This window comes from Halictus rubicundus, chromosome 8 (genome assembly GCF_050948215.1).
Source record: "Halictus rubicundus isolate RS-2024b chromosome 8, iyHalRubi1_principal, whole genome shotgun sequence".
Lineage (NCBI taxonomy): Eukaryota > Metazoa > Arthropoda > Insecta > Hymenoptera > Halictidae > Halictus > Halictus rubicundus.
In genome coordinates this window covers 9471677-9484056 of record NC_135156.1, presented here as the reverse complement: position 1 = coordinate 9484056, position 12380 = coordinate 9471677, and the positions used below count along the sequence as shown (strand labels likewise).

Here is a 12380-nt window from a genome sequence, read left to right as displayed (position 1 = left end):
CTAGAGATAAAAGACCCAGAAGTATCACCATTGCCATGGGGTATACCCCGTGAGGGGCCGAGAAGCTCTGGAGGTCGCTCAGAAAATAGTATCTCCTGGCCGATATATGTCCGTGGCTAGACCTAACGTTTGCCCCTCAAATATCTTTGTTGTTTCTAAAGATACGTAAAATATGATAAGGACAAAGTTGAATGATACGATGGGGCTGACACGATGCCAGAAAAAATTGTTTTTATGTCATTTTTCTAGAGATATCAAGGTCAGCTTAATTTTTTTAAATGGAACCACCCTTTTTTAAATACCTACAATGATAGTCCCTTTCATTAGAAATTCAGGCGAAACCCGAGGCTTCACCCTCGTCTGGTGTCTCTCTATATATATAGAGTAAACACTGTATTGGGTGGTATTGTGATGTATGAACGAATCTTTAAATTAGTTTTTTGTGGATTGTTAAGTTAACAAAACCTCGAGATCTCCCACTGTTGGGAACCGATGACGCTTTTTATCTCGAAATAAGAAAATCGCTCTCTTCTTCTTCTTCATCCGAAATACGACGAGAGCCGGTCCCGAGCCATCGCCTTATAACGAAAGAAAACAGAAATGACTCCGGCACGGGCCTAGAACTCGCAGGAGTCCGAGGATTAATAACAGATGAATCACCTGCGAACGAAGGCTTGCCGGATCCGTTGATAATTTACGCGCGGATTGAGACCGATGAAATCTTAAAGACGAGGTTCGTTTTAATGAACGAGATCTAAGGGCCATGAATATTCCGCGGACAAGAACCATGTGTCTCCGTTCCGAAGTGTAGCCGCGAATCGGAGCGAGTGATTTAAATTAGTGTTTCGTTTTAATAAACGAGCCATCAAATATTTAGCAGAAATATCTGATCAATTTTTTTTTTCGAGAACCCATCTATTCTGTTGGATGTATATTTTCGTGGTTTAATTAGCAAGCAGCGGGGGGTCGTTGAATCAAGGAATTTTAACGGTTTCGGGTTTAATTAGAAACGGCTCTTCGAGTCTACATATTTTAACACTTCGCCTTGCTGAAAACCGATGGATTGATCCGAAAGCGAGTTCGGAAATCTTCTTTTTCCAATTTGACATGTATTGAATAATCTATTAAATCAACTAAGTAACGGATTAAAATGTAATTGTATTAATTGGAAAATAACTGATTAAATTTCTCTGCAAATAATACGTTCATAAGTACTCTATGCGCCATATTAATATTATAATACTAAACAATTCATTCTAACTAGTTATTATTGGTACAATTAATTCAAAACGAGACGGTTAAATGCCCAAACACTGTACAATAATGTACGCGATATCTTGAAATATTAAATATGTTACGTACCAAATTAATGAATTCAATACCGTAACTATACGATAATTCATGATGGATTTACAAACAGTTCAATACACGTAAACCTTTCAAATTGTAAATATACAATTTCAAGTCTTTGTCTTTTTCTAACTAACAACATTCAAGTTAGTTAAAAAAGAAAAGAGTACAGTACAAAGACATAATTTATATTTTTGTCTGTTCAATTTAAGTATTAAGTAATGTAGATTAAAAATCAGACGTCTATATAGCTGTATAGTTCTACTAAGAAAGGAATAATTACAAGTACAGTGTGACTGTATTTAATTCTATGAAACCTCGTGGATTGTCATCAAAAAATTTATTAAAAATTGTCTGTATCTTATTAAACAGTTTTTGTGCTTGCTTCGAGTGTTCAAAATTTTAAAGGCTCCCATTTTATTAGTAAAAGGAACTTCTTCACTCGTTTGGAATCCTAGCTCCGGAGGTACCTACGAGAAAGAATAATAACGCGAGCCATTTCTGTTAACGAGCAGAAGTATCTAATATACATTAATATCTGATTAAAATCAATGGTGGAAAAAAGAGAATGGAACAGGTCAGGGAATTCTATTCAGCGAAAGGATAATCTTCGTTCGCTTGAACCGCGAAGAATCGAAAGGGCACAGCCGAAGTTCGCTAACGGCAGAGCGATTCAATAAAATTATTACCGCGATAGCTACAATCGTAGCCTGGCTACGGGAGCGGCACGATTTTCCGTACTTTTTCGTGCTTTTAACGTACTTGGGGAACGAACAAAGCTCTTTCTACTCCCCGACGTTTCAACAATTAGCAGGCGAGGTCAGGTCGCTCGTTTCGTTCGTCCGACGTAACGTTTGGAAGCGTGCCACTACAAAGAGTGCCTGCGAAAAAGGAAACAAATTAAACATAACGAAGTGGCATGATTTTTCCCCCCTGTATCCCGCAACCAGAACTTTCGGATTTTTTGAAACAAACTACTGCTCGCCGGACAAACTTCCCGATCCACCTCGTTCGCTGACACGCGACGCGCCCGAACGTTACAATCTTTTCAATTGTGCCCCACATTCTTTCACTCTGAACTGTCGTGAATAGACTGCGGATTTTATATGCAGTTACGGCAAATACGAGTAGGTTTAATTTAAACTAGTGAAAACATTAGAAGAATTGAAAAATGCTGTTATATAATCCCATTAACACTAGAACGACCGGAGCAGTTAAAATGACTGCTTCCTAATTTTTTCTTTTACAATTATTGAAATTGTTTCAATTACTTGAAAAATGTTTTCATCGGAAATTTTTTAATGAACCTCTTCATTGAAGCACATATTACAACAAAAGTTGTATGAAGTCTGAATGGTCACTGTTACAAAGCAATATACGTCAGTCGCATTTATTGCTCGGTCGTTCTAGTGTTAAACGTATTAAGAAAGAGAATAAATTCTGAGTTCAATCCGATTTGATGGAAAATTTTTTACTTGGGATCCGCAGTCATGAATGTGTCTCGGGAAAATATTGTAAATGCAGATAATGAAATGGACGACTGAATGAATACCGATCTAAAACAATTATAGTAAAATTCTATTCAAACAAAGAATAAAAACCATAAAATCCCCTAAAATTTTCAGAAGCTTCGCTCCGTTAGAAAATGGTAAGCCGATCGAAACTATCCTTCTTCTGTAAAAGTGGTCTTATAGGAAGATCTTTTAATTCATTTTAAACGCTCGCTTACTGTTTTCGAAGTTCGACGACAAACACACGACATACCGGGACATCGGATGTTAACGTCTTACACCGGAAGAACATGAAACCTCTTCAAAAGGGTAGACCCGACGCGAGGGAACTTTCGCAGAGAGATATTGGAGCCTTAAAGCCCCGCTGCACTACTTGCTCTCGCGTGTTCCTACAGCGTTGCGTGGCGTGGCAAGGTAAAAGATTTCTCGGCACAGCAAAGCTCTGCACGAATAATACTTTACGTGACATGCTTCGAAATCGGAAAAAATTCTCTGAAATTGAGTTCGGTACATCTTCGCGAAAACTAGTTGTCGCAAAAGCGAACATAAATTAAATCGGAATATTAGGTAGTAGTGCTACCTGAATATTAGGATGGTGCGAAAGACTGTGCGGAATGCGAGCAGATTCGCGATGTAGGAATTTTATTAGCACACGTGCAATTGTGGGGAAGTTATGCGACAGTAAGTTTGAAGCTATTAAACGAACACGATTTGCGCTTTATGATGCTTTTATAGCAGTTATGCGGCCGAATAGGACCGTGCGTGCAACAGGTTTTGCTTGGAGTTTCACTTTTATCGATCAAAAATCTGTCGGTGGAGACGTTAATAATTATTTCGGAATATACAGGGTTATATATGTTCCAAATGCCTAGCTGATATAAGTCCCAGAACTATCCCCACTGGATCAACGAGTAGTATGACTAGACCCGCGTTTTGGACATATATCTAGTAAACACTGTAATTATATCTACAATGCCCTAACGATTAAGCCAATTATTTCTGTACCAGCCTAATAAGAAAAACATTTTAATAGTGGCACCTTCGGAAACAGAAATTGCTACACGAATCTGCGAATGGTACAGTTGCAAGGTAGGTCTTCAGGTCCGAGAGTTGAGGGACGGTTCGGCGAGCAGGGTGGTAAAATTGGCCGGAAACTTAAGGAAAACCGACGCGGGGCCGGGTGTCCTTCGCGGATTCACGTTCCCAGGAGAAGTTTGCGTCCTCGCAAAGGCTTCGGGAATCCCCGGAAGAGGAAGTACGAGCCCCCGCCCCGACCTCGAGTGTTATCTTACGTGACCCGATGCCGGTTCCCCGTGCTTCAACATACAAGAGTCCGATTTCCCCGGAGTATACAGAAACCAATTTCTAGGCTGTACCAACTAGGTACCGTCCTCTACCCTACCGGCCAGGTGAGTGACTCGGCAACGTGAGAGGAAGTTGCTTAGGCGAACAAGAGTCGTCCTTCCACGAAAAGACACATCTGTCGCGCGGGCCCGGCCGCCGCGTCGCGTCGCGTCGCGTCGCGCCGCTTGGAAACGCTTTTCCCGTGTGTACGAATCAGTTGCGCAACTATCCTCCGCAGATGATATCCGGTGTACGCCGGGACGGCCGGGACAGGGAACGTGAAATCTGAATTAGATCATGTAACGGGAGAAGTTTACCAGCACGCAAGTTTCATCCGCCAGGTTACGATCAACATATTGCGGATAATTTTATTCTGGCATACAGCGCGCCGTGTTCATAACTCCGTGCTTCGCATAACGAAAACTTACTGTTGCTCCCATCTGTGCTACCATTCGAAAATATTCGGTGCACTGCGGTGGCTCGATGTATGCGCGAAACAGACGCGCACGATGCCGGTGAACGATTTATTAACATAGGTATCTGGTAAATATTGCCTCAAAAAAATGACAACCCTAGATTTATTGAGATTCTCCGTAATTTTCAATATAGTCAACGCTTGGACAAGATAATCGAGGTTCTACTGTGTCGCGATTGCACGTGTAAATTGGAAAAGATTCTAGAAATATATTTTTGCTCAAAAGTGTCTGAAACTGCAGCATCATTTCAAAAGAATTTAACGCTAGAGCTACCGGATAGGTCAAAAGACCCATTTCAAATTTTTTTAGTTTGCAATTACTGCAACCACAAAGGTACCTTTAACAAAAAATTTCTAACTAAATTCATTTATTCGCGTGCATGCTAGGAATACAAACCATATCAAACCTCTGGAAATATATATGTTTGTGATAATTATAAAAGTGCTTGTCGATAGTTGCGTACTTCAATTATCGTAATAATGATAAATACAATTTTTATGAATGTATTATATTTTTAACAGTACTTCGATACTGATGCCTTTGGTGCGGTGTGCATCAAGTGCTTTCGATTATTATTAATATATGCACGGTCGATTAATATTCTTGGATCAACAGTGACTAATTTTATCCCACCTCTGTATTTATGCAGTGGCTGATAAGGCGCATAGACACTGCACGTTTTATTTTATGGTGCTCTTCATTTACCGGCAACAGTGTCATTATGTAGAACGACGCGTTTCAACGTCAGCTATAATAGATCTCATCGCATCAAATGACGTGTTGCAACGTTAGCCTCGGGTTAATTTACATCACTAAACTAGCTCCAGGTTCTGCAGAATATTTGAGTTACTCGGACTTGTCTCCATAAGCAGCGTGTTACACGTTACAAATATCTACACGGATCAGGGATCACAGGACAGGGGGCGAAAATGTTTGCTGTTGTTGCAAACCTACGTTTACACGAAAACACTTTGTATATTCTTGTTGCGGGCCAGTTCAAGATACTTCCTTATAAACGTGAAACACGCTTAGCGCATTCAAAACGCGCAAATTGTGATGTTTCAATTTCCGCTACAATAATTGCTCGGAAATTGATTTTTAATTGCGAGAACTTATCAATGAAATTTAATCCGTCATTGAAATTTTATTAGAAACTTCCCTCCCTGTCTCGAGAATCAATTTATCTCCCTTATTAAACCATTAAATAAAAGTAATCATCCCTAAATTAAAAGAAAACATTGCCCATCAGTAACCTTTTCAAGTACTTGGCAGAAAAATTATGCTTGAAAATTGCAATTTGGAGGCAGGAGGCCACTATGATTTTTAATATCCCTCCGCAGAGAAATATCTCATTTCGTTCTTCACATTATCGTCCGTAAAACCAAATAAAGCCGAATTTTTAGACATGAATACTAATACAAAATTATAATTATACTTTAAATATTACCATAGGATTATTCACTTTTAATTAACTTTTTGCAAGCTATGCTGCCACTATAGTACGAAAGTTGATTACTATTGTTATCTTAACTTACTGCCGGTCTGCCAATTTGTTATGCACAGTTATTGCAGAAAATTATTTGAACGGGTTATCCTTTCTAGAACGGCTTTCTAATACAAAAGGGCAGGAGTTTTAGACAATACTCTTCTAACAAATTCACGATCAACCGCAAAAAGTTATTTATGTCAAGGTGTTTTCAAATAATTTCTCATTTGTTGGCTGAATGTGTCTTTGTACGCGGTCGTGACAAAATAGTAATGGGGCAGTAGGTCGGGTTAGGGTAGTGGGCCAAGAAATGCACCCTGCTGTTAGGTTGTTGCCTTTTTACAGAATTCCCAGCGCCCCTTGCGTGCTATAGAAACGAGCTTGCAACGAAAAAAATTGAGCCCCATCCGATACATAATAAGAAACCAATAATATTCTAAAATATCAAACAAATTCATTCAATTGAACAACCACTAACTGCATCAAACGCATTATGATATTCTACCAAAGTATTATTTCTGTAATAATTTTGAAAGGTAATTTAAAAAGTAATGTTACCTAGAAATATTTATCAAATCGTCAAACCGTTGACATAGAACTTCGTGTCTTCAGTTTCTAGCTAGCAAGTAACAGATCGTTTATTTCCTAAAATATCAAATCAGTCATTTAACAGGAAATAAACGATTTTAACTTCCACATGAATATTATTTTTTTCCACATGACTATTTTAGAAATGAATTACATCTGAAATCGCTCTGAGATTTGATACAAAAATAATATTTTACTTGGAAATTTCTCGAAGCGGCGAGGTTCGGCGAAAGGGCTCTGGCTCTTCGGATTTCGAAAAAAGCAATACCCTAAAGGTGTCCCACCCGCTGTGGAACAGGCTGTTCATTGGATTACGGTTAATTCGACGCGCGGCTCTTCAATCACTCCGGTCGTATTAGAAGCGATCGCGATAGGGCCCCTTTGACGATAAAAGAGAAGAAGGCGTATGAAAGATGCCCACGCTGAATGCCGTGCTCTCTGTCAATAGTCGATGGAAGTCCGAAAGTTCGAAACCACTTGGCGGAAATGGTTTAAGAGACCCCCCGCATGACATACGGGGTGGGGTGATAGAGGGGAGGAGGGGCAAATACTGGCGTTGATAAATAATCGTAGCCGAAGCATCCGGCCTGATAAAACGAAAAGAAGCTCGATTCGATAACGGTTACAGAAGCGGAGAGCTGTAAAACATTTGAATAAACGAGTGTCGATCGAGTATGTTTGAAACGTGCATTCACGTATAGTTGCCAGCGAAAGCGTCCCGCTTTTTGCTAGTGTTTCCCTCTATTCAAGCTCTCCGTCTACTCTTTCGACCGTTTTCACTTTTTCCCGGTGCACGTTCGAAGATTCGATTACCTACCTACAACGATCATCAGCCGCCTATGTATCATCAATTTCAGCCGAAAGCGAATCTCCCTTGTCAGTTGTTTTTTTGTTTAATCGGTATGTATCGAATTCGTCGATTTTTTGAAACACATTTTTTGCACCTGACGCGACAGCTGTGTCCGTTTCATTATTCCGCCAGAAACTGAGTAATCGAACGGCGATTTTGATGCTCCGGGTCAATATAGACCCATTTGACGATTTCGTGGCAGAGTAGAGAGAGAGTGGATCCATTCAAACTCTTGGAGAAACTCTGAATTTAGTTTTTTAACGTTTCTAAGATTTTTTTCGAGATTCTTCAGTCTTAATAATTAGAAAAATTCACTATGGAGTTTGGGATGAAATAATATTCAAGCCAGTCGATTAAATGTCAGGTTAATGTAATTCTCGAAGTGTAATATAATTACTCGGACAAAGTGGCAGCATTTTTCTGAAATGTTTAACAAGGAGCGAATTTTACATGTTCAGAGAGATATTATTGTTTACTCGTACGGTAACGCAATAGCCCTGTAATACGTCAGTTCTTATCGGTGTAATGTATCGTCTGTGATATAACTTCGGCGTAATCGCCTGTTATTTGTAGCCCGGCCGTTCGAAAAGGGTGGCATACTGTGGCTCGAATAACAATATATAACAAAAAACCTTTATTGCACGGTGCGTAGAAAGATAAGCATGAATACGTCTCCGTAACGTGAGCACGTACAGGGTGTCTCGCCTAACTTGAGCACCTTAAGTGTCTCAATTATTTATAATGAAACAAAGAACTCAAAAAATATTTCATTTTTACCAAAGGGAATTTTTCGGTCCACGAAACAATTATTTCATTACGAAGTCATTTGTGTCCCGTCACGGTGGTGGTGGGGACAAGCTCGAGCGACATAAGGTACCCTCATTCGAAATAGGACGAAAGCTGATCCCGAGCCATCGTCTTATATCGGAATAAAACTGTAGTAGCGAAATATCTTTTTCCCCTCGATTCCCCTCACTATGTACCACCATTAGCCAAGAAACTATAGGGGCCACACACTCGTACATCATAGTTCTTTCGTAATTACGTTAGTCTCCGTTTATTTATAAAATCTCGAGAAATGTCATCTTAAGAAAGATTTCTTGTTCTTCTTCAATGTCTTTTCCCCATTATGAATAATAAGTATTTAAGACGCTCGAGTTCGCAGGACACCCTGTATACGCATGAAACGTACAACTAAATAGAAATGAAAAGCAAAGAGCGAAAACAGTATGCAAATGGAGGTCCAGCAAACACTTGACACTAACCTAATCCGAATGAATAACTTGCAATCCCGTAAAACTGTCCTGGAAACCGCTATTTGCAGTACGGGGCTTTTACATTTCCCTCTGTTGCCAATTTGTATAAAAATTTCTGACGAAATAATTCTGTTATTATTTAGAATTACGTCGTCCTGGTTTTAATCTGAAATGTCTCAATTCTACGGACGTTATTCAGAGGACTAATGGCTAAATTCTTCCCCAGTGTGTTCGATAATTTTTTCAATAAATCTTATGACTAGACCCCGATTTTTGATGCAAAATACAAATTGTTTGCATTAATTGCAAGACATAGGAGCTACATAGACACTTATACCTTTCCTTAATATTGCTAAGGAAATAATGCAACTATTTCAGAATTATTTAAAAATTGACCATTAATTTTTGCATAGACCTAATACATTCGTCTCGCAAATTTCACAAATTTTCAAAATTTGACTCGTCGAACAAGCGACAAATTTCTATGTACGTTGTACCAAATATGTCTGAAACTAAAACGATATTAAATTCGAGAGATTTTTCAAATTAGAACAATGAAGATTTTCGAGTCGCTATAATTTTTGGTAGGTTATCGACAACACGTTCGATAAACTAAAACTTCGACGAAACTTGCAATACGTACCGCAGCAAATGATCTTCGCAAACAACTCGTAACGGGCGAACTTAGGAGCAGCTAATAGTTGAATTGTGCCTTTGAGTGTATCGTCGTATAATATAGATGATTGTTTGAGCGAGGATTGTTCGTCAGCGATCATTAGACAATTCAAAGGGGTGGGTGGTTGGCGCCGCCAGTCGGCTGCCTTCAGCTTCACAACTTTGTGCCGATGATTAAATAGAGAAATTTGGTCTATTATGCGCATGCAGCCTAGCTGGAAGCCACGAGGCATTTATAGAGTAAGTAACAATAGATTTATTTAGGCTGCCTGTGATATAGATTTATCTCAAACTCATGAACGAAAGAAACACGAATTTACGCGGCTGTGAATTCTCATTGGATAATTGATTGAGCCAGTGATATAGCATTCTATGAAACAACACGGTCAGTCAATATAACCGTTATTGTACAGCCATTTTAAAGAGAAATAATTCTGAGCAAAAAATAAATCTGATCATTCGTAAAAGTTACGCATTCGACATTTCAATCATTGTCCCGAAAGATTGCAATTTTACAAATCAGCTTACATATGATTATAATAAATATAAACCATGCTGGTTGTCTATAGTTTCGTCTTTTTATCTATACAGTTGATTTTTGAATCGCGCTTGAGTTCAACCACCTGTGTCCCATTCGTAATCTCGTACTTTGAACGATAAGTATCAAATGAAAACACAATTGTAAAGGAATGAAAAAAAGTGAAATGAAAAATTACATTATTATATAATTATTTAGATATTTCTAAGGCAGAAAGTAGATGAATATTTAATGTGAAGATTAACGTGTTCAAAATGTTAAGAACATTTGACTAACGGCCGTTTGTGATTCTAGACGGAGGACATCACGATGAGGCCAGGACGACCAGGACAAAAGGGCGAAGCAGGGCTGCCGGGAAGTCAAGGGTCGAAAGGAATGCCGGGTATTTCTGGTGCCAAAGGAGACAGAGGCGAAGTAGGGCCAAAAGGCGCGAAAGGTGATCACGGGAAAGAAGGTTCGAGAGGTATTCAAGGATACAAGGGCGAGCCTGGTGCTCCGGGAGCCCCGGGACTTCCTGGAGTTCCAGGTGAGAATGGAAGACCGGCTGAGAAAGGTGATAAAGGCGACACAGGACCGGAAGGGAAACCAGGGCCACCAGGACCTCCGGGACCAGCGGGATTAAACGAATTGAGCGGTCCTGGCGAAATCAATGTTGGCGACATAGGTAGAGTTTCAAAGAAATAACACTGCCACCTGTTTTTTCTTCTCTTTTTCTCTTACAAGACATTTTTGAAGATACTTCTTCTAAGAATCGAATAATTTTATGACTTTGATACCTCGGGTCAAAATAAACCCGAGCTCCGCCATTGAAGAAGCACAAGTCAAGAAGCACATTTTCAAAGACGCAGCATAAAATACTATAATATTTTGTGAAGGAGGTTTCACTTATAAATTTCATTTATAAAAAAATGTATAACAACGATCTCCGCGAAAAAAAGACTCGAGAACGCGATGCGGGTGCGAGAACAATGAATGAGCTACAATTGTCCGTGAAGTAGGATACAAAATTGTGATCTGTTCCGCAAATTCGGAACGGCGCGTCGCGATCTTTCCGGGCGGGGTGTCGCTTAATACTGTTAATCTCGTCGAAAACATTCTCATGCATTGCTGTTAATTAATTAGGGCTAAGACAAAGGGGTGAGAAAGGCGAGACCGGGGCGCGCGGCTACCAAGGAGATAAGGGTACCAAAGGCGAGAAAGGAGACAAGGGTGATTCTGGACCAGCCGGAATTCCTGGTGTGAATGGCATTCAAGGACCTCAGGGCAACAAAGGCGAGCCGGGCAAGGACGGAGTTTCCGGGACACAAGGAGTCGTAGGCGCGAAGGGTGAAAAAGGCGAGATAGGTCCGCCAGGAGCGACAGCTATAATAAGCTCCGATGGCTACGTCACTATCAAGGGAGAGGCGGGCAGGAGGGGCAGAAGAGGACGCGCAGGATATCCTGGTCCTGCGGGACCACCTGGACCCATGGGACCAAGTGGTCCCATGGGACCACCTGGCAAACAGGGAGCCAAGGGAGAGATTGGATTGCCCGGATGGATGGTACGAGAAAATCTTCCTTACTCCCTTATCGATCAATCTTCCTGTATCGCAATATTCCCTCAATTTATTGGGTTGCAACGTAAATATGGTCGGTTGTTTTCAACATCCTTTTTTCATTTATTAACCCTTCAACCACTTGCCGTATAAGAATGAGTCAGACTCGCGACGAAGATCTCAAACAGAGTCCACTGAAATATAAGAATAAAGTCCTTTCTTTTTCAAAAGTTCCATAAAATTAAAGTAATGTATTTAACGAAATAAAAGTTTGAAAGATAAAATGTATGGAGTGGTCTTCCAAGCTTCTGGCATTTTCTAGATCTCTGAACTCGAAATATTAGACCCGGTACAATGGATATGTTAGTGACAAAATTAATCTTTTAATCTGAACAAATATGTTGCAACCGAATATATTTCCGTTACAACCTAATATTTTGGTGTAGTGTTACTTTCATTTAAAAATTGATTGTTTCAACATAGACTCGTCAATTCATGCAAGTGTCTCTAATAATTTGATCACTGGACTGCGGATTTTATACATTTCTGACAAAAATGTGTAGATGAAGAATCTAAGAACACAATTATAGTATTTTGAACCTGTCAGAATCATTACGGTGGAAAATAAAAGTTTATTTATCCTCGAGCGGTTGAAATTGAGACAACATTTTTGTTTAGCATGAAAATCCGCAATCTCTTGGTCACACGCTCATACAGACAGTCACAACGTACTATCAAAACGTCCCAATCTTTACAAGAGAATACCTTTTT

General features: G+C 39.7%; 1 protein-coding gene across 1 annotated transcript in view; it reads left to right on the top strand.

Annotated features, from left to right (window-relative positions):
- The window catches only part of Mp (collagen XV/XVIII-type protein multiplexin), a 358297-nt gene that overhangs the window by 332896 nt on the left and 13021 nt on the right, over positions 1-12380 (top strand). Inside the window, exons 11-13 of the mRNA XM_076791868.1 lie at positions 9747-9776; positions 10369-10738; positions 11197-11615. Of these exons, the coding sequence (XP_076647983.1) occupies positions 9747-9776; positions 10369-10738; positions 11197-11615 (819 nt within the window). The remainder of the gene's footprint in view (positions 1-9746; positions 9777-10368; positions 10739-11196; positions 11616-12380) is intronic.